The 21414-nt window shown below is 57.8% G+C and overlaps 3 protein-coding genes across 3 annotated transcripts; all 3 read left to right on the top strand.

Annotated features, from left to right (window-relative positions):
- The first annotated feature begins 141 nt into the window (after positions 1 to 141).
- RPS27 (ribosomal protein S27) lies at positions 142 to 1545 on the top strand. Its single transcript, XM_064732587.1, has 4 exons — positions 142 to 262; positions 523 to 631; positions 906 to 1016; positions 1421 to 1545. The coding sequence occupies exons 1-4, from the start codon at positions 257 to 259 to the stop codon at positions 1447 to 1449; spliced, it is 255 nt and encodes an 84-aa protein (XP_064588657.1). The 5' UTR covers positions 142 to 256; the 3' UTR covers positions 1450 to 1545.
- Positions 1546 to 2156: 611 nt separating this feature from the next.
- On the top strand, positions 2157 to 7607 carry LOC135457724 (cathepsin S-like). Its single transcript, XM_064732441.1, has 8 exons — positions 2157 to 2292; positions 2644 to 2834; positions 3055 to 3174; positions 3685 to 3840; positions 3912 to 4136; positions 5188 to 5353; positions 5904 to 6009; positions 6988 to 7607. Exons 2-8 carry the CDS (start codon positions 2709 to 2711, stop codon positions 7085 to 7087), a joined length of 999 nt encoding a protein of 332 aa, XP_064588511.1. The 5' UTR covers positions 2157 to 2292; positions 2644 to 2708; the 3' UTR covers positions 7088 to 7607.
- A 1317-nt stretch (positions 7608 to 8924) lies between these two features.
- Positions 8925 to 17140, top strand: LOC135457598 (uncharacterized). The gene is made up of 8 exons (XM_064732305.1): positions 8925 to 8931; positions 9886 to 9930; positions 10406 to 10558; positions 11749 to 11841; positions 13021 to 13393; positions 15078 to 15234; positions 16739 to 16847; positions 17045 to 17140. Exons 1-8 carry the CDS (start codon positions 8925 to 8927, stop codon positions 17092 to 17094), a joined length of 987 nt encoding a protein of 328 aa, XP_064588375.1. The 3' UTR covers positions 17095 to 17140.
- The last annotated feature ends 4274 nt before the right edge of the window (positions 17141 to 21414 follow it).

Here is a 21414-nt window from a genome sequence, read left to right as displayed (position 1 = left end):
GCACTTTCCCAAATTCCGACAGTTTAAAGAACCACCCCAAATGGCGGCAATGAGAGGCGCCTTCCTCAAAGTGACACAACTTTAACGACCCTCCCAAAAAGCGGCTAAGTTAGCGACCTTCCCAAAATGGCGTCACCACCGCAGCCACAGCCCAACGATGGCACCGCCCCACTTCCGCCCCTGGGGCCGCCCCGCAGCGGAAATGGCGATGCGGAGCTGAGCCCATCCCTTTCCGGCCCCTCACGCCGCCGCCGCCATGCCTGTGAGTGCGGCCCGACCCTGCCCGAGCTCCACCGCCCCTCGGCCGCCCCGGGACCGCGCCCGGCGGGGCCAGCGAGGGGCGGGAGGGCGCGGGGAAGGCGCGGGGAGGGCGGCAGGGCCGGGGGCGCGCGGGGCGCTGAGGGCGAGGAGCGCGAACGGGGGAGCCCCAAGATGGCGGCAGCGGCGTGAGGGGACGGAGGGTGGGGGGAGCGGGAGCGATCACGGTGCGCCCAGGACTGACCGATCCCGGTGTGCCCACAGCTCGCCAAGGACCTGTTGCACCCGTCCCCCGAGGAGGAGAAGCGCAAGCATAAGAAGAAGCGGCTGGTGCAGAGCCCCAACTCGTATTTCATGGACGTCAAGTGCCCCGGTGGGCATCGAGGGTCTCCCCGTGTCCCGCTGTTGTCCCCGCTCTCTCTTCGCCCTTCCATGTGTTTATTTCCCTGTGTCCCGCCGTCTCTTCGTGTTTTTCCCCGTTCTTCTTCCCCGGTTTCTCCCTCCGTGTCCCTCCCGGTATCCCCCTTTCGTGTTCCTTCATGCGTTTCCTGCCCTGTCCCGTTTTCCCTCCGCGTCCCTCCACGTGTCCCGGTCCCCCTGCCCTTGTCCATCCCGGTAACTCCGCTGTCCCCACGCTGTCCCCGCAGGCTGTTACAAGATCACGACCGTGTTCAGCCATGCCCAGACCGTGGTGCTCTGCGTGGGCTGCTCCACGGTGCTGTGCCAGCCCACGGGGGGCAAGGCCCGGCTCACCGAGGGTGGGTATCCCGAGGGGGCTTTGGGAATACCCAGGGTGGGAGGGGATGGAGGAATCCGGGGCTGCTCCATGGGGAGGTGCTGTGCAAGGAGGGCTTGGGGGGATTTGGGGATTTTGGGGTGGGGGGCAGCGTGTGGAGGGTTTTGGGACCCTGGGATGGGATGGTATCTGCTTGGGGTGGGGGATTTGGGATCCCAGGGGGGATTTGGGATCTCAGCGGGGCTGATTCCCCCCTCAGTAGTTTTTAGAATTCTGGTGGAGGGTTGGAATGCCAGTGAGAGGTTTGGAATTCTGGCTGTTTTGGGAGCTTTCACCAGCAGAATTCCCCAGGATTCGGGTTGGGAGAGGTGGAATTCCCGTTCCCAGAGGGATGCAGCATTGCCAGGTCTGTGTTTGCTCCCCCAGGCTGCTCGTTCCGGCGGAAGCAGCACTGAGGCAGCCGGGATGCCACGGAGACACACGGGAATTCCGCCCTGTCCCTGTCGCCCCCTCCGCTTCCCGCTAATAAATTTTGGATAAAATACCCAAAATGGGTCAGGTCTGGTTCTTGACTGCAGGGACACAGCGGGGTTTGGGGATGTGGGGAGGGGATTCCTTCATGTGAGGTGTCCCTGCTGTCCCTTCCCAAAGCATTCCATGATTCTCAATCCAGGTGGTGCCACCACCACCCTGGGGTGGGACAAATCTCCTTGCTGTCCTTGTGGGGATGCTCAATTGGGAATTACACCTGGATAAACCTTTTCTGTATGTGGTTTAACTGGAGGCACTGGGAATATCCATGTTTCATGCTCCCCACACTGATGCTAACATGGATCAGTGCTCTGATCCTGTTATGGATCCTCCTCCCATCCCTCTTTTTCCATCTGGAGGGGAATAACCAGGATGTTTTCCCCAGATCTGGCTCTGGTGGGGTGAACTGGGGGCTCAGCTCTCCCCATTCCCACCTGGAGCTCCCCAAACCCACCCCGAGCTGTGACCCCGCTCTCACCCCGCATTTTTGGGGTGCTGAAACAACAAACCCTCCCTCCCTCCCTGGGTGTTTTCTGGAACCTCTCACCCTGCCGGCCCCTCAGAGCTGAACTGAAATCGAAATTTGGACTTTCGGTTCCTCGTTCCCTCATTTCCTGGCTCGTGATTTCTCCCCACGGCGCCGCTGCCCCGCGCCCCAAATCCCGGCAGTGCCGGCGCCGGGAACGCTCCGGATCCGAGCCCAAATCCCCAGATCCCCTCCCCAGCCCCTCCTGGAGGTCGGAGCCGGCCCGGAGCAGCTTCTGGAGGTAATTTGGGCGGCTTTGATGTTTTAATCCCCGCCCCAGGAGCCCTTGGAGGAAGTAAAACTCGGGGACAAGTGGATTTATGGGGGTTTAGGGTCTGTTTAATCCCAAACCTCCACCTGGATTGTGGGATTGTCGGTGTATCCCATGCTGGGGGGCACTGCTTGGGTAAAACCAGGGAATTTGGGGATTTTTGGGCATGGATTTGTCCCAGCAGCTCGGATGTGTCCTGGCCTGTCCTCATGGACACCGGGCTGGCTCCGGGATTCTCCCCTGCAGGGAATTTTGTGCTGCGTGTCCGGGCGGGCCGGTGGCACCACCAGGTCACCGGGGTGTTGTCACCTCCCTGCCCAGACCGGATTTGTCACCGAGGGGTCAATCCCGGCTCCGAGCCCTCGGCTCCTGCTCCGAATCCCGGGATGGAGCCGCTGGCTCCCACCGCCCTCCTGGCCCTGCTGGTGCTGGCCCTGGGACAGCCCGACCCCGCGCTGGACCGGCACTGGGAGCTCTGGAAAAAATCCTACGGCAAGGAATATCACCCCCAGGTGGGAATGTGATAGGATGGGAGTTGGGAATGTCCTGGGGAATATCCCAGGATTTTTCTGGGGCTCTCCTGGTTGGATAAGATCCGATGGTGTTCCGAGCGCGGCCGCTCCCCAGGGATGACCCAGCTGGGGCTCCCAATGGCTTTTACTGGGATGAACTGGGGTGGGATGGCTCTGGAGCGGCTGTCCCGGCTCTGACAGGGCCCTGCTGGGATTGCAGGAGGATTTGCTCCGTCGCCTGACGTGGGAGAAGAACCTGTGGCTGGTGACCCTCCACAACCTGGAGCACTCCCTGGGGCTCCGCTCCTACACGCTGGGCATGAACCACCTGGGGGACATGGTGGGTGCTGGCAGCGGTTCCAGCCCTCTGGAATTGCCCTGGAGGGGGAATGAACCTGGATCTTGGTGGGTCTGGGGTGGGAAAGCTCCTGACACCCCCCTCAGCCCGTCCCGGTGGGATCCAGCAGCCAGGGACAGGCTGGGATTCTGTGAGGAAAGAGCTCCTTGGGGTGGGATTTGGGACACACGGGAGGTGTCTGGAATTCTGTGAGGAATTCTGTGAGGAAAGAACTCCCTGGGGTGGGGTTTGGGGCACACAGGAGCTGTTCTGGTCATTTGGGATTTTTATGGATCATCCCAAATTTGCGGGGGGGGGGTTATGACCCAGTTTCCAGGGATTTGGGGAGCTGGGGCTGAGCTTTTCCTTTTCTGATGAAAATCTTGAAATTAAATGGAAAAACAAGGAGTTGAGGATCCCCCACAGCCTATTCCACCTCAGAAATCCCGCAGCACCCTCATGTGGGGCTGACAGAGAGCAGGAATCACCCTCTGGGATTCTCCTTCCCCCCAGACCAGCGAGGAGGTGGCGGCATCGCTGACGGGGCTCCAGCTCCGTCCCCGTCCCCGCGGGAATTCTGCATTCCCAGCCCGACCCCGGCCTGTTGGGGACATCCCCGAGGCTCTGGACTGGCGGGACAAGGGCTGTGTGACCGAGGTGAAGAACCAGGTGAGCCTCACCCCGGGATCCTCCCTCTGCTCCCCACGGCAGCTCCTGAGCCTCTCCCGCCTCCTTCGCAGGGCGCCTGCGGATCCTGCTGGGCCTTCAGCGCCGTGGGAGCGCTGGAGGCGCAGCTGAAGCTGAAAACCGGGAATTTGGTGTCCCTGAGCGTCCAGAACCTGGTGGATTGCTCTGGGATGTACGGGAACAAGGGCTGTGCCGGCGGGTTCATGACGGAGGCGTTCCAGTACATCATCGACAACGGCGGCATCGAGTCCGAGGAGTCCTATCCCTACACGGCTCAGGTGGGCCTGGAAAACTTCATTTCCTGGAAAACTCATGGAAACCTCACCCTGTTCCTGTTTTCTTCCCTCTTCTCCAATCCAATTCCCCCTGCCTCGGTTTTCTGATGGCACCTCAGGGTCCAAAGCCAGGCCAGGAACTTTGGGATTGTTTGGAGGGGAGTGACTGGACCTGGAGCTGGAATTCCTACCTGGTTATTTCACCATTTCTTAAGCAATGAGCTGGAGGGGCGGGAAAAATGGGTCAGGAGCCTCCTGAAAACACGATCCCAGGAAATGGGTCAGAGCAACAACAGCTCAATCCAAGAAAAAGTGGGAATTATCTCTCCAAACATGGAGCTACAGTGGGAAAAGCTGTTCCCGGGGTCTGGAGGGAATGAGAAGCATCTGTGGATAGGGAGGATGAGGATGGTGGCTCCAGGGAAGAGGAGGATGACGATGCAGGCTTGTGCTGGATTTGGGATTGGGAACCAGCCTCAGAATGGGGTTGGAATTTTGGATGTTTTTGAGGAAAAAGGACAGAGAATCCTGTGGGAAAGAAATCAAGGATGGGGAAGGCAGGACTGGAGGGGCTCGGATGGGAGTCTGGGGGTCTGGGAACACTCCTGGATCCCGGTGGCTCATTCCCATTTCCTGGCTCATTCCCATTTCTTGCCTTGTTCCCGTTTTCTGGCTGGTTCCCATCTCTAGACTTGTTCCTATTCCTTGTCTCATCCCCGTTTCCCAGTTAATTCCCATTCCTTGGCTCGTTCTCGTTTCCTGTCTCGTTTCCGTTTCTCAGCTCATTCCCGTTTCCTGGTTTATTTCCATTTCCCATCTCCTTCCCATTTCCAATCTCCTTCCCATTTCCCACCTCATTCCCATTTCCTGCCTGGTTCCCGTTTCCCACCTCATTCCCATTTCCCGGTTCATTCCCATTTCCCACCTCATTCCCATTTCCCACCTCATTCCCGTTTCCCACCTCATTCCCATTTCCTGGTTCATTCCCATTTCCCGGCTCATTCCCATTTCCCGGCTCACTCCCATTTCCCGTTTTTCCCCCGTTTCCCATCAGAACGGGACGTGCCACTACAACGCCTCCGCCCGCGCCGCCTCCTGCTCCCGGTTCGTGGAGCTGCCCGAGGGCGATGAGGCTGCGCTCAGGGACGCCGTGGCCACCGTGGGCCCCGTGGCCGTGGCCATCGACGCCACCCGGCCCAGCTTCTTCCTCTACCGCTCCGGTGAGGCCTCCGGATTGGGCGGAATTCGGGGATTTTTGGGTTAATTCCTGGAGGGAGGCTGGGGTGGGATGGTCTTGAGGCCTTTAGGGCTCTTCCAACCTTCCAAATCCACTTTCTTTGCAGAATCCTTCCAACCTTCCAAATCCACCTTCTTCCTTTCTTTCCCCCCAGAATCCTTCCAACATTTCAACAGAATCCTTCCAACCTTCCAAATCCACCTTCTTCCTTTCTTTTCACAATCCTTCCAACCTTCCAAATCTACCTTCTTCCTTTCTTTCACCCAATCCTCACTTTCCATACCTTCTTCTTTCAAATCCTTCCAACATTCCAAATCCTTCAACTTTCCAAATCCACCCTTCTCTCTTCCACAATCCTTCTCACTTCCAACATATTCCTTCTAACTTTCTAAATCCGCCTTCTTCCTTTCTTTCTCCCCAGAATCCTTCCCTGGTGAGAGGGTCGTTGGGAATTGGGTGGGGTTTGGAGGCTGGTGGTGAATTCCTGGAGGAGGCTGGGATCCATTGGAATTCTGAATTTTCTCCCTCCCCAGGGGTGTTTGACGACCCCCAGTGCTCGCAGGAGAAGCTGAACCACGCCGTGCTGGTGGTGGGATACGGCTCCCTGGAAAACAAGGAATATTGGCTGGTGAAGAACAGGTAAAAACCCTGGGCATCCACAGGGAATTCTGGAACATTCCCAGCTGGATGGAGACCCACAAAGAGTCCAAGTCCCAGCCCTGGACACCCCAAAACTCCCACCTTGTCCCTCAGGGCCTTGTCCAGGTGCTTCTTCACCCATGGGAGGGTTGGAACGATGATCCACAAGGTCCATTCTGGCCCAACCCACTCCATAATCCCAGGATTTTGTGTTTGGAGCTGCCCAAATCCGTGTGGATGTGGCACTTGGGGACACATTCCCATGGTGGTGGCCTTGGCAACCTTGGGGACAGTTGGATTTTGTGATCTCTGAGGACTTTTCCAACCCAAATTGTGGTGGTACCAGTGGGTTTCTCTGGGTCTGGACTGGAGACACTTGAGATAATAATTCATGTTGGGACTCAAGTGTTTATTATTGTATTTATTATTTCTTATCAGTAAAACAATCTCACTCCTGTGAGTTGGGCAGCAAGGCACAAAATGGCCAACAATCTCTTGTTAAAAGGTCTTTTAAGACTAAACTATCCAATTAAGAACTGACACCTAAATTATTTCCCCTTTTAACCCAATAACTGATCCCAATGTGGATTTTTCTGCCCAATTACAAAATGCCACCCAAACCCATGAAGAAGAAGCCTGGAGAAGAAATCCAGGATGACACCCTGTGCCCTCCATCTTGCACACTAAAAATCCCAAAATTTAAATTTCTCACCAAGTGATACCTCTACACTACTCTCTATGATTTCCCACTTTTGTGGATTTTAGTCTATCTTGAAGTTTAGAAAACTTTCTCCATAAATGAGGGTCAAAATCAGTGTTCCCCTGGGGGTCAGTGCACCCAAGAGCAAACAGAGAAATATTCCCTGTGGTGCCCTGGCTTTCCACACCAAATGGTTCCATGAATCCCAGGATTCTGGCACCTTCTCCTTTTTAAAAAAATGAGGAATTTTCCCTGTTTTCTTCTCCCTGTTCCCAAAGCTGGGGCGTGCATTTCGGGGACGCCGGGTACATCCGCATGGCCCGCAACGCCTCCAACCTCTGCGGCATCGCCAGCTACGCCTCCTACCCACTCATCTAGACCTGGTCTGGACCTGGTCTGGACCTGATCTAGACCTGATCTGCACCTGCACTCCAGGCACCTCCCCAGAGCTCCAGATTTCCATGGATTCCATGGATTCCTCTACTTCCAGGGTCGCTTTCCAGTGCTGGGCATTGTCTGGTGGTTGGATCTGTGGGTTGGGAGGGGATCCGGAGCGTGGGATGGGGGAATGTTGTTGATAAGCATCAGGGAGTTCGTTTTTGGTGGAAATGTAGGGGTTTGGGAGTAAAATGGTGATTCCTGCAGGGATTGGTCACAGGGATAATAGGGATCGGATACTGGGATCACAGAGCATTGGGATCGGGTACAGGGATCACTGGGATCTTAGGGATCGTTGGGATTGGGTGTCAGGATCACTGGGATCACTGGGGTTGGATACTGGGATCATTGGGATCGCTGGGATCATTGGGATTGGGTGCCAGGATCACAGGGATCATTGGGATCACAGGAGCATTGGGATCAGGTACAAGGATCACTAGGATCATTGGGATCACTGGGATCTTTGGGATCAGGTACAAGGATCTCTGGGATCATTGGGACCGCAGGTATCTTTGGGATCAAGTACTGGGATCCCAGGGATCACTGGGCTCACAAGGATCATTGGGATCAGGTACTGGGATCACAGGGATCATTGGGATTGGATACTGGGATCACAGGACACAGGTCATTGGGTTTCGGGTACAAGGGTCTCTGGGATCATTTGGATCACGGGGTCTTTAGAATCAGTACTGTGATCCAGGCATCACTGGGCTCACAAGATCATTGGGATCATTGGATTGGATATTGTATCACAGGTCATTGGATCATGGGGATCATTGGGATTGGGTACAAGGATCATGGGATCATTGGAATAATGGATTGGATACTGGGATCACAGTGATCATTGGGATCAGTACAAGGATCTCTGGGATCATGGGATTATTGGGATTGGATGCTGGGATCACAGAGACCACAGGATCTTTGGGATCAAGTGCTGGGATCCCAGGGATCACTGGGCTCACAAGGATCATTGGGATCAGGTACTGGGATCACAGGGACCACAGGGATCATTGGGATTGGATACTGGTATCACAGGGATCATTGGGATCACAGGGATCATTGGGATTGGGTACAAGGATCACTGGAAACACTGGGATCATTGGGATTGGATACTGGGATCACAGTGATCATTGGGATCAGGTACAAGGATCTCTGGGATCATTGGGATTGGATGCTGGGATCACAGAGACCACAGGGATCTTTGGGATCAATTACTGGGATCACTGGGCTCACAAGGATCATTGGGATTGGGTACCAGAATCATTGGCATCAGGTACTGGGATCACAGGGGTCACTGGGATCATTGGGATTGGGTACCAGGATCATTGGGGTCACTGGGATTCCAGTATCAAGATCACTGGGATCACAGAGATTGTTGGGATTGGGTACCAGGTTCACTGGGATCACTGGGATCAAGTACTGGGATCATGGGTTCCTCCCTCTGGAGCTGCTGCGATGCCGGACATCGATTTCCCTCCCCAGTGTGACGCTGCTGGAATTGCAGATATTCCATGGAAAATAAAAGATTTGCATCTTGCTGCCTCAAAAATCCCGATATTTGGGAGATAATCCCCCCCCCAAAATCCCAATATTTGGTGGCTCCCATCACCCCACAGCCAAGAATTCCGTGTTGGTGGATGGAGATCCCGAGGGAACAGTGTCCCTTTTGTCCCTTTTGTCCCTAAACAATGTCCCCAAGGCTGGAATTCCTCACCCCCGGATCCCACCCTTCCCGTGCCGGGGGGATCCGAGCTGCCGGGAGGATCGGAGCGCCGGGATGAGGGGTAAGGATGATCCCAGCTGCCGTTCCCATGGGATTTCCAGCTGGAAAAAGGGCGAGGGTGGCTCATTCCCAGCGGCCGCATTGGGATTTAGGGCGAGGTTTTGTTGGGAAAAGGAGTTGTCCCTGTTGGATCCCAAATCCTGGCGCCTCCCTGGATTTCGGGGGGTGGAGCTGCGGCATCGGGAAGGATGAACCCCCCCCCGCCAAAGGACCCTGGTGAGGAGGAGAAAATTCCAGAATTCCCTTGGAAATGATGGAATTATTCAGATTGGAAAACAGAAAGATTCCACACCTGGAATATTTCTGGCGATTTGGGGAAGGAGTTTTTGCCCCTCTATGGAATCACAGCTTGACTCGGCTAAGACTCAAAGACCCCATTCCCGCCTCCATCCAGGAATTCAAGCCCCAGCTTCCCAAATTCCACCCTAATTCCAAAGGTTTATGCACACAAGCGCCGCGGGGCGGACCCCGCAGAACCAGGAAACAGCGAGGCCAAAATTTAACCCCCAAAAAACCTGGGGAAAGGAGACTCACTCAATCCCTGCCCCGGGAAAGAGAATTCCCGAGGAAATCCCTGGAAAAGCTTCGGCAGCGGGCACGGCTCGGGTCCGGGGAGTTGGCACCTCCTGGCACCTCCCGAATCGCGCACAAAGGTCCCCGTTCCGCCCGTTTGTTTAAACAAACACCTTCCCGGCGGGACAAATCCCGGGAATACCCACAGGGAGACGGAACCCGGGGCCGTTCGGCTCCGGAGGGGGCGAAAATTTGGGATTTTCCTGGGATTTCTGCTGGCGAGGAGAAATCCCGGGAAAATCTGGGCGCTCCCGGAGCTTTTCCACGCTCCTGGATATTCCCATGAGGTGGGAATCGGGGTGCTGCGGGCCCGCAGGTGCCTCCGGAGCGGGATGGAGCCGGTGCAGCCGGGATTAACCCGTTCCGTGCCGGTTTTTCCCAGGAGATGAAATCCCGCCTGGATCCGGCTGCGCTGGCATTGCCCAAGGTGTGTGACCCGTGCGGAACCGGGACAAGGTGGGGATGTGGGGGCAGCGCCGTGGATTTGGGGCTCAGCCCAGTGGGATGTGGGGTTCTGCAGGCTGCGGGTTGGAAAAATGGGAATATTCCAGTGGGGGTGAAGGAATTCTTGCCTTTGGGGCAGGGAAACTGAGGCACGGAGCCAGCCCCGCCCTGCCCTGCGGTGTTTTGGGGGTTCCGGGCTGAATCACCCATGAATCCCATGGGAAGGATCTCGGGGACTGGGGAAGGGAGAGTTTCACTCGGGGGCTGCTCCCGATCCCTGAAAATCGCTGGGAAAGGGAACCGGGGGGTGCCGAGGGCTGTGGGGGGGGGGGGGGTAACAGGGATCGGTTCGGGATTTGGGGAGCGGCAGCGGCACCCCCGGATCTGCGGGATAAAGGGTTAACAGGGAAAAGGCTCCGCTCGGCCGAGTGGTTCCTGGTTTGTTTGGAGTGCGGGAGGCGAGAGCGAAGGGGGAGGGGGCGCGGGGCTGGGACCCCTCCTCGGGAACCGCCGGGACCTCGTTGGGAATTGGGAATTTGGGAATTTGGGAATTTGGGAATTTGGGAATTTCCGCCTGGCACCGAGCTCACCCCCGCTCCCGTCACCCGCAGGTAGGACCGGGGTGACCCGGGGTGACCTGGGGACAGCAGGACCCCCCAAAATCCCCTCTGAGCCCCCCCGAGCCCACCCCAGGGCCCCTTCCCCGTGGTCCCCCCAAGGTCGCGATCCCGGTTCCCTCCGGCACCCCCGGGATGGGGATCCCCCGCCGATCGTTCCCCGCCGGTACCGGACGGTGCTGGGAAAACACCGGAGCCCCTCCGGGTCCAAATCCCTCCGGGAATCCCGGAATTCCCAACGGGAATCCCGGCACATCCCGGTGTGAGCTTGGCCGTTCCCAGCTCGGAGCAGCGCCCGAAATTCCCGGTCCGCCGTTATCCCGGTGTTATCCCGGCGTTATCCCGGCGTTATCCCGGTGTCACCGAGTCCCGGTCGGGATCCAAACTGGCCACTCTCAGCCAACATTTTGGGGCTGCCCCCAGCACCGGGATTTGGGGATGAAAATGTCCCCAGAATTGGGATTTGGGGCTGGAGCTGCCCTCAGGATGGGGGTTTGGAGGGAAGGAAGATGTCCCCAGGACCGGGATTTTGGGGGAGCAGTTCCCAAGATCGGGATTTGGGAGTGGGATCAGGATTTGGGGCTGGAGCTGCCCCCAGGATCGGGATTTGGGGGACGGCTGTTCCCGCAACTGGGATTTGTGGGGAGCTGCTGCAGGATCGGGATTTAGGGGTGAAGATGTCCCCAGATCGGGATTTTGGGGAGCTGTCCCCCAGGATCAGGGTTTGGGGAGGGATCTGTCCCCAGGACCGGGATTTGGGGCTGGATCCAGATTTGGGGGCTGGAGCCTCCCCCAGGATCGGGATTTAGGGGGATCTGTCCCCGGAATTGGGATTTTGGGGCAGCTGCTGCAGAATTTCCCTTTCCCTGCTCCAGAGCTCGGATTTGCATCCTGAGATTCCCGGCAGGCTCAGGGAAGCTCCTGCACATCCCGGCTGCTTTCCTGCACCTGGATGAGCCCGGGAACCCCAAAATCTGCGTGGGGGGAACCTCGTGGGTCCTTGGGAATAGCCAAGCCTGTGGTTTTCCCCTGGAGCCATGGCCACGCTCCTCTCCTCATTTTTTTACCATTCCATATTTATTATCCCACATTTGTGGCCGATCCCCGGCAGATCCAAGGGCAGATCCACAAAGGAAAACGTGGTTTTTTTTTTTTTTTTTTGTTTTCTTTTTTTTAAAAATCAGCTGACCGGGCTGGGAATGTAAAAACAGGAAAAACGGCTGAGCTCATCCCAGCTCATCCCAGCTCATCCCAGTCCTCTCCCTGTGCCCAGCGGGGTGAGTCTGGCCAGGCCAGGATGTGGGGACGGGGCTGGGATTTGGGGATTGTGGCCCAGGGATTGGGGGGATCCATCGGGAGCAGCCCAGGATCCAGGAGGGGATCCCAGCAGGAGCAGCTGGCTCGGGATGCTCGGGGGGTGTTGGGGTTCTGGGGGGATGTTGGGATTTTGGGAGGGAGATCGGGATACCCAAGGGTTTCCCGGTCTCGTGGGGCCTTTTAGGGGCTATGGCCAGGCTGAAATCCCCCAGACCCAACTCAGATCCCATCCCAAAACCCGCTCAGATCCCAACTCAGATCCCATCCCAAAACCCGCTCAGATCCCACCCCAAACCTCGCCATAATTCCCATCCCACAATCTCTCCCAGCCCCATCCCAAACCCACCCCAGATCCCATCCCAGACCCCCCAGTCCCTCTAAAGCCCCCCTGGGCCCCTCTCCTCACTCTGGGGGGGTTTATCCCTCCCCTCAGGGGTGGGAATTTGGGGGCTTGGATGAGCTGCATCCTTGCGGGGTCCCCCTGGGGTGGGGAGTCCCATTCCCAATCCCATTCCCAATCCCATTCCCTCTCCCATTCCCACTCCCATTCCCATTCCCATTCCTTTTCCCATTCCCATTCCCACTCCCACTTCCTTTTCCATTCCCAATCCCTTTCCCTCTCCCTTTCCCATTCCTGTACTCATTCCCATTTTCCCAATCCCATTTTCCCAATCCCATTTTCCCATTCCCTCTCCCATTCCCATTCCCACTCCATTTCCCAGTCCCATTTTCCCATTTTCCCATTCCCTCTCCAATTCCGATTTTCCCATTCCCTTTCCAAGTCCTATTCCCAACCCCATCCCACTCCCTCTCCCATTCCCTGTTCCCGTTCCCATTCTCTCTCCCATTCCCATTCCCAATCCCATTCCCATTTCCCTATTTCCTCTCCCTTTCCCATTTTCCCCTTCCCCACCTCTCTCCTCCCTTCCCGAATTCCTCCCAGTTTAATGAATAACCACAAGAGCTCAGCCTCGGGCAGGGGGGTGAATTTTGACTTTCCTGCCCCCCCTGGGGGCTTTGGGGACCCTCCAGCACCGCGGGGACACCGGAACGCCCCCCCTGCTCGGGCTGAGACCCCCCAAAATCCCCTCAGGGCTGGGCTGGACCCCCCTTAACCCCTCCATTCCCCCTTCCTGCAGCGTCCGGCCCTGAGCGGCACCGGGAGCGCCCCAAAATCCTGGAGCCCCCCAAAATCCTGGAGCCCCCCAAAATCCTGGAGCCCCCCAAAATCCTGGAGCCCCACCAAGTTCTGGAGCACCCCAAAATCCTGGAGCCCCCCCAAGTCACCCCAGAGCCCTGTGGGGGGCTCCCGCCCCCGAGGCGCCGCTGCGTGTCCGTCCTGGAGCCCGGCACGGCCTGGGATGAGGATGAGGAGGATGAGGATGAAGGGCGGATCCCCGGCGTGGCCCTGCGCAGATCCCGGGCCCTGCGGAGCTCCCTGGACCCTTTCCGGAGGCACAGCTGGGAACCGGGCAAGGAACCGCGGGGCATCCCGGGCTACGGGCAGCTCAGGTACGGGGGGACCCCCGGGGCACCGTCACCCCCAAATCCAGAGGGGTCGGGGGTCTTCTGAGCCCCCCAAACCCAGGGATTGGGGTCCATCCCTGCCTGAGTGGGGACACCCCCAAATCCAGTGGGGTTGGGGGTCTTCCTCCATCCCTGAGCCCCCAAATCCATCCCTGCCTTGGTGGGGACACCCCCAGCCCCGACCCCCAAATCCAGCGGGGTCGGGATCTTCCTGCATCTCTGAGCCCCCCAAATCCAGGGACTGGGATCCATCCCTGCTTTGGTGGGGACACCCCCAAATCCACCGGGGTCAGGGGTCTTCCGAGCCCCCAAACCCAAATTGGGATCCATTCCTGCCTGGGTGGGGACACCCAAAATCCCACTCCCCAAATGCAACAGTGTCAGGATCTTCCTCCATCCCTGAGACCCCCAAATTTGGGGATTGGGACCCTCCATGCCTTGGTGGGGACACTCCCAAATCCGGTGGGTTCAGGGGTCTTCCTGCATCCCTGAGCCCCCCAAACCCAAATTGGGACCCTCTGTGCATTCCTGCCTTGGTGGGGACATCCCCAACCCCGACCCCCAAATTTCCCTGCATCCCTGAGCCCCCCAAACCCAAAATGTGATCCATCCCTGCCTGGCAGGGGACACCCCCAAATCCAGTGGGGTTGGGGATCTTCCTGCATCCCTGAGGACCCCCAAACCCAAATTGGGATCCATTCCTGCCTTGGGGAGGACACCCCCAATCCCACACCCCAAATCTAGCCGGGTCGGGGGTCTTCATGTATCCCTGAGCCCCCCAAATCTGGGGATTGGGACCCTCCATGCCTTGGTGGGGACACCCCCACATCCAGTGGGTTCAGGGGTCATCCTGCATCCCTGAGCCCCCCAAACCCAAATTGGGATCCTCTGTGCATCCCTGCCTGGGTGGGGACACCCACAAATCCAGTGGGGTTTGGGGACCTTCCTGCATCCCTGAGCCCTCCAAATTTGGGGATTGGGATCCTCCATGCCTTGGTGGGACACCCCCAAATCCAGTGGGGTCGGGGGCCTTCCTACATCCCTGAGCCCCCCAAATTTGGGGATTGGGACCCTCTGTGCATTCCTGCCTTGGTGGGGACACCCACAAATCCAGTGGGGTTTGGGGACGTTCCTGCATCCCCGAACCCCCCAAATTTGGGGATTGGGACCCTCCATGCCTTGGTGGGGACACCCCCACATCCAGTGGGTTCAGGGGTCATCCTGCATCCCTGAGCCCCCCAAACCCAAATTGGGATCCTCTGTGCATCCCTGCCTGGGTGGGGACACCCACAAATCCAGTGGGGTTTGGGGACCTTCCTGCATCCCTGAGCCCCCCAAATCTGGGGATTGGGACCCTCCATGCCTTGGTGGGGACACCCCCACATCCAGTGGGGTTTGGGGACCTTCCTGCATCCCCGAGCCCCCCAAATTTGGGGATTGGGACCCTCTGTGCATCCCTGCCTTGGTGGGGACACCCACAAATCCAGTGGGGTTTGGGGACCTTCCTGCATCCCCGAGCCCCCCAAATTTGGGGATTGGGACCCTCCGTGCATCCCTGCCTGAGTGGGGACACCCCAAATTCCCTGCTCACCCCTCGGGGACCCGCTTTGGGGGTGTCCCCCCCTCAAGGCCCCGCTTTGGGGGTGACTTTCCCTGTGTCCCCCCCCAGCAGGAGCCCCGAGCTCGGCTCCAGCGCGGAGCAGCTGGGGGGGCTCTGTGGGCGCCCCCGGGACCCCCGGAGAGCCCCCCTGGTGCACAGCAGTGACGAGCTGGACTCGCTGCTCTCGCAGGACGAGGAGGACGAGGCCGACGTGAGGCGGGCACAGGTGGGACCCTGCTGTCACCCCGGGGCCACCCAGCGGCCACCCGAGCCAGGGGAGGGGACAGGGGACACCGGGGAGGGGAGCACTGGGGGAAAGGCACGTCCTGGTGGCTTTGGTCACATCCTGGTGACTTTGCTGTCCATCCTGGGGGGCTTTGGTCACATCCTGGTGGCTTTGGTCACATCCTGGGGGCTTTGGTCACAGTCCTGGTGGCTTTGGCATCGCCCCGAGTGGTTTTGTCATCGTCCTGTGCGGCTTTGGCATCATTTGGGGTGAGCCTGTCACCGCTTTGGGTGGCTTTGCCATCATCCCAGGTGACTTTGCCATCATCCTGTAAGACTTTGTCACCATTTTGAGTGGCTCTGCCACAGTCCTGGTGGCTTTGTCACTGTCCTCGTGCCTTTGCCATTGCCCAGAGTGGCTTTGCCATTGTCCTGAGAGACTTTGTCACCATCTTGAGTGGCTTTGGCATCGTCCTGGTGGCTTTGGCATCATTTGGAGTGAGCCTGTTGTCACTTTGGGTGGCTTTGCCATCGTCCTGCTGGTTTGCCATTGCCCAGAGTGACTTTGTCACCACCTTGAGTGGCTTTGTCACAGTCCTGGTGCCTTTGCCACCATCCCGGGTGCCTTTGCCATTGCCCAGAGTGGCTTTGCCACCATCTTGAGTGGCTTTGTCACTGTCCTTGTGCCTTTGCCACCATCCCGGGTGGCTTTGCCATCATCCCAGTTGGCTTGGCCATTGTCCTGCTGGTTTGCCATTGCCCAGAGTGGCTTTGTCACCACCTTGAGTGGCTCTGCCACATTCCTGGTGCCTTTGTCACTGTCCTTGTGCCTCTGCCACCATCCCGGGTGCCTTTGCCATTGCCCAGAGTGGCTTTGTCACCACCTTGAATGGCTCTGCCACAGTTCTGGTGACTTTGTCACTGTCCTTGGGCCTTTGCCATTGCCCAGAGTGGCTTTGCCACCATCTTGAGTGGCTTTGCCACCATCTTGAGTGGCTTTGTCACTGTCCTTGTGCCTTTGCCACCATCCCGGGTGGCTTTGCCATTGCCCAGAGTGGCTTTGTCACCATCTCGAGTGGCTTTGTCATAGTGCTGGTGGCTTTGTCACTGTCCTTGTGCCTTTGCCACCATCCCGGGTGGCTTTGCCATCATCCCAGGTGGCTTTGCCATTGTCCTGCTGGTTTGCCATTGCCCAGAGTGGCTTTGTCACCACCTTGAGTGGCTCTGCCACATTCCTGGTGCCTTTGTCACTGTCCTTGTGCCTCTGCCACCATCCCGGGTGCCTTTGCCACCACCACGAGTGGCTTTGTCACCATCTTGAGTGGCTCTGCCACATTCCTGGTGCCTTTGTCACTGTCCTTGTGCCTTTGCCACCACCACGAGTGGCTTTGCCACCGCCCCGAGTGCCCAGGACGCTCCTTCCCCCCGGCAGCCGCTTCCATCTGGGGACCGCTGTGGGGGAGGGAGGGTGGCAGTGCCACCACTGTCGCTGTCCCCGCCGGCAGGAGGACGCCAGGCGGCTCCCGGCGCCCCGGGCCGGGCCGCGCTCCCGGGGCTGGTCCCGTTTCAAATCCGCGTCCCTCGGTGTCATCGCCAGCGTCCCCGGCGAGGAGGGTGAGTCTGTCCGTCTGTCCCCCCATGGAGGGACCCTCGTGTCCCCCCTGGCGCTGTCCCTGCTCCGACCTCCCCGCTAACGACCCAGAATCGATGGCGCTGCCGCCGCAGTTAATTAGTTAATTATCACCCTCTCCATCCCCAGCTCATCGCCACCTTTTAAAATTCGTTTTTAAATTCCTTTTTTCCTTTTCCAGCCGCCGAAATTCCCCCGTTCGCCTCCCAGCAGAGCCTGCTCGGAGGGTGAGTGTCCCCTGGTGTCCCCTGAGTGTCCCCACGCTGTCCCTGTCCCCTCCCCGCGCCTGTCACAGCCCATTGCCGTCCTCATTAGGGCGGCTGTGCCCGGCATCGTCACAGCCGGGGCTGGCCCGGGGCCCCGCGGGACAGGGACAGGGATGGGGACAGGGATGGGGACAGGGATGGGGACACGCTGCCCTGCCAGAAATGGGGATTTGTCCCCTCTAAAAGTGGCTCTGAAGGTGATTTGTCCCCCCCCGAGGGTATCTTGTCCCCACCCTCGAGGGTGATTTATATCCCAGGGTGGCTTGTCCGCACCCAAAATGGGATTTATCACCTTCAGAGAGAATTTGTCCCCCTCAAAAAGGGGATTTGTCCCCCTTAATGGAGGTTTGTCCCCCCTGATTGAGATTTGTCCCCCCGAAAGGAGAATTTGTCACCCCAAAACGGAGATTTGTCCCACCCAATTGGGATTTGTTCTCCCAAAAAGGAAAATTGTCCCCCCCAAAATGGGGATTTGTTCCCTTCAATGGGGATTTGTCTTCCCCAAATGGGGATTTGTCCGCCCCCAATTGGGATTTGTCCCATCCAAAGGGGATCTGTCCCCCCTCAAAGGGAATTTGTCCCCCTCAATGGGGATCTGCCCACCCAAAAAGGGGATTGTCCCCCTTAATTGGGAATTGTCCCCCCAAATGTGGATTTATCCCCCCCCAAATGGGGATTTGTCCCAACAAAAGGGAATTTATCCCCCCAAATGGGAATTTATCCTATCCAAGGGTGTTTTGTCCCCTTCCAAGCGTGGCTTTTGTCCCCTCCGGGGGATGATTTGTCCCCTCCAAGAGCTCTTTGTCCCCTCCAAGGATGTCCCCAAGCAACCAGGACCCCCTTCCCGCTCCCCAAATCGGGGGGCAGCGACACGGGGGGACCCCCGGGAGGGGACAGGGGGGACACGGAGGGGACAGGGGGGACACAGAGGGGGCTCTGCACGGCCCTGCTGGCGGCGGGGAGGGGACACGCTCGCTCCTCCCCGTTGTGGCGGGGACAGAGCCGGGATTGTCCGGCGGGCTCGCCCATCGCGATTCCTCCTCCCGCAGCACCGGGAGCCGCGAGCGGCTGGCGGGGGAGGCGGGGACCCCCCCGGGCCGGGAAGGGACCCCCCTGGACAGGACCCTCAGCTTCATCCGCAGGATGACCGGCAAGACAAAGGTAACGGGGTGGGGGGAAAAACAACCGGGGAAAAAACAACGGGGCGGGAGCGGCGCGGCGGGCGCGGCGGGACAACGGAACAACGGGAAAAGGGGAGAACGGGACAACGGGAAAGCGGGAAAACAGCGTAAGGGGAAATCAGGAAAAGGGAACAAGGGAAAATCGGGAAAACAGGATAACAGAATAACGGGATAGCGGGAAAACGAGATAACGGGAAAAAAACGGGGTACAGGGAGAACGGGATAACGGAAAAACGGGATACCGGGGAAACGGGATAATAGGATAACGCGATACCGGGAGAATGGGATAACGGGATGGATTCAAGGATGCTCCGCCGTGCCTCAGTTTCCCGTGTCCCGCCCGGCTCCGTCGCTCGCTGTTTGCCAGATTTTGGGATCTAAAAGATCCCAAAGAAAGCGCGGGATGTGCTCGGGGAAGGGATCCCCAGCGCTCATTCCCGCCGCCATCCCTTCCTCGGGAATATTTTCCTCCTCCTCCTCCTCCTTCCCTTCCCGTGCCTCAGTTTCCCCTCTCCCGCCCCTTCCTGGGGCGCTTTGGTGCCTCAGGGGAGGGGGGACCCCCCTCAGTTCCCCCCTCAGGAGGGAAACTGAGGCACGAGGGGACCCCGCAGCCAACCCTGGCTTTGTCCCCGGTTTTGGGGGGGGTCAAACCCCGCTCGCCCCCCCCCCCCCCCCCCGGGCGGCCCCGATTTGCCGCCAAGCGGAGCCGTTAATCCCCGGCCTCCTCCTCCTCCTCCTCCTCCTCCCGCCGGATCAGCCGCCAGCTGTTCCCATCTGGGGGGGCCCCGCGTGTCCCCCCCCGGTCCCAAATCCCGCCCGGGATCCGGAACCGCCCGGGGAGCGGCTCCGGCCCCATCCCGGCAGCGCAGCGGGGCCGGAACCCGGCCTTCCTTGGGATGTTTATTGGGATTATTGCATTGTTTGCTTGGGGTTGTTGTAGGGGAAAAGGCGCCTGGAAGTCGGGGTGGGCTTCGGGGTCCGTTTTGGGGTGGGGAGGGGGTCGGTCCTGGCTGGAAAAGCGGGACATGGATGAAATATTCTTCTTAAAATGGCTATTTTGGGAAAAAAAATTTAAAAAATATAATAAATATAATATAATGTAATATAATGTAATATAATGTAATATAATATAATATAATAATTATAATAGTAATAATAGTAATAGTGATAATGACGATGATGATAATAATAATAATAATAATAATAATAATAATAATAATAATAATAATAATAATAATAATAATAACAATCCCATGGGGGTCTCCTTTGGGGGGCTCCAACCCCCAGGTCCGGTACCGGCGATTCCCAATGGGAAGTTCTGCTGAGGGATCCTTGTTGGGGTGACTTTGGGGGTCTCCTATGACCGGACCCCCCCCATTTCCCTTCCCACACCGGATCCCTCCCGGAGCATCCCGGGGTTTCTCCGGGGGTTTTTGGGTGTTTCGGGAGGAAGAGGAGGAGAAGCCGCGGTCCGGAGGAAATGGGGATCTGGGGAGGGGGAATGGGGGTGAAAGGGGCGCTCCGAGCCCCTCCCGAGGGTTTGATTCCGCTTTGGTGACCAGAAGTTCATTAAAACCCGCAGTTTAATTAAAACCCGGCCTTGGCAGGCCCGGGAAGGAGCCGGGAATGGGGCGGGAATGAGTCAGGAGAGAGGCCCAGGAAGTGCCAGGGATCTGCCCCGTCCTGGCCTCGGCACCTGGGGGGTTTTCTGCATCCCAGGAATATTTTTATGGATCCCAGGAAGCTTTGAATCCCAGGGATCTTTTCCTAAATCCCAGGAATATTTTCCTGAATCCCAAGAATATTTTCCTGGATCCCAGAGATGCTTTGAATCCCAGGGATCTTTTCCTGAATCCCAGGAATATTTTCCTGGATCCCAGTGATATTTTTACTGGATCCCAGGGGTGTTTTGAATCCCAGGGATCTTTTCCTGAATCCCAGGGGTGTTTTTAATCCCAGGAATATTTCCCTGGATCCTAGGGGTGTTTTCCTGAATCCCAGGGATGTTTTCCTGAATCCCAGGAATGTTTCCCTGGATCCCAGGGGTATTTTCCTGAATCCCAGGGATGTTTTCCTGAATCCCAGGAATGTTTCCCTGAATCCCAGGAATATTCTCCTGGATCCCAGGGGTATTTTCCTGAATCTCAGGGTTGTTTTCCTGAATCCCAGGGATCTTTTCCTGAATCCCAGGAATATTTTCCTGGATCTCAGAGTTATTTTCCTGGATCCCAGGGATATTTTCCTGTATCCCAGAGATGTTTTCCTGGATGTTTTCCTGAACTCCAGGGATTTTTCCCCAGGAATGCCCATCCCACCCTCTCCCCAGGGATTTTTGGCGCCGTTCCCGTTCCACAGCCGCTGTTTTTCCCCAGGGAAACTGAGGCAGCCGGGAGCGGCGACACCTCCGGTTGGCACCGCTGGATTTCCTCGGTTATTCATTAATCGCTGCCGCCGGTGGCGCTGCCGTCCCCGTCCCCTCGGTGTCCCCTCGGTGCCACCAGGCCGGGAAATTCAGGATAAAATCACATTTAACTCCTTTGCATCCCAGAACTGCGGGGTTTGGCTTTGTCCTGGCGCTCCCCAAGTGACATTTGGGGACTTGGGGATCCCCAAAAAGCCACAGCTGGCATCAGGAGCGTTATCTCGGATTGATGCCATAAATCCTGGCTTATCTTGGCAGAGTTAATGTTCAACCGGTGACGCCAGCCCGGCTCCCGCTGCCAGGGCCTCTCCCAAGCCGCTGTTTTATGGGGAAAATGTGACATTTCCCCCAAAATAACATTTTTATCCCAGATTCCCACCCCCAGGGAAGTGGCTGCGCCATGGAGGGGTTCTTCAGGGAAGGATTTGCTGCAGTTGGGAGACAAGAGCCCCAAATTGAAGGAGAGCAGGGCAGGGATTTGTGTCACCCCAAAAACGGAGCTTTGGGGCGTGCAGGGCCTTTGGGATGGGTGGAATTCCTTGGGATTTGCTGCTTCCTTTCGGGATTCCTGTCCTGGGATGGGAAGGGGGTGTTCCCAAAGGTCGGGGCTTTCCAGGGAGTGTGTCAGGGGGGAAACTGAGGCACGGAGAGGAAGGGCTGGACCTGGGGCCACATCCGGGCT

This window comes from Zonotrichia leucophrys, chromosome 25 (genome assembly GCF_028769735.1).
Source record: "Zonotrichia leucophrys gambelii isolate GWCS_2022_RI chromosome 25, RI_Zleu_2.0, whole genome shotgun sequence".
In the NCBI taxonomy this organism is placed as follows: Eukaryota; Metazoa; Chordata; class Aves; order Passeriformes; family Passerellidae; genus Zonotrichia; species Zonotrichia leucophrys.
Note: the sequence above shows the minus strand (reverse complement) of the source record. Positions and strands in the feature narration are given on the sequence as shown.

Bases quoted from the DNA above. Each gene is read 5' to 3' on its own strand.
- LOC135457724 (XM_064732441.1), top strand. From the start codon at position 2,709: ATGGAGCCGCTGGCTCCCACCGCCCTCCTGGCCCTGCTGGTGCTGGCC. The intron at 3,175-3,684 runs GTGGGTGCTGGC...CCTTCCCCCCAG, and splicing joins TGAACCACCTGGGGGACATG to ACCAGCGAGGAGGTGGCGGC. The intron at 4,137-5,187 runs GTGGGCCTGGAA...GTTTCCCATCAG, and splicing joins CCTATCCCTACACGGCTCAG to AACGGGACGTGCCACTACAA.
- LOC135457598 (XM_064732305.1), top strand. The intron at 9,931-10,405 runs GTGTGTGACCCG...GGAGTGCGGGAG, and splicing joins CTGCGCTGGCATTGCCCAAG to GCGAGAGCGAAGGGGGAGGG. The intron at 16,848-17,044 runs GTGAGTCTGTCC...TTCCTTTTCCAG, and splicing joins CAGCGTCCCCGGCGAGGAGG to CCGCCGAAATTCCCCCGTTC.
- RPS27 (XM_064732587.1), top strand. The intron at 632-905 runs GTGGGCATCGAG...CTGTCCCCGCAG, and splicing joins CATGGACGTCAAGTGCCCCG to GCTGTTACAAGATCACGACC. The intron at 1,017-1,420 runs GTGGGTATCCCG...TTGCTCCCCCAG, and splicing joins CAAGGCCCGGCTCACCGAGG to GCTGCTCGTTCCGGCGGAAG.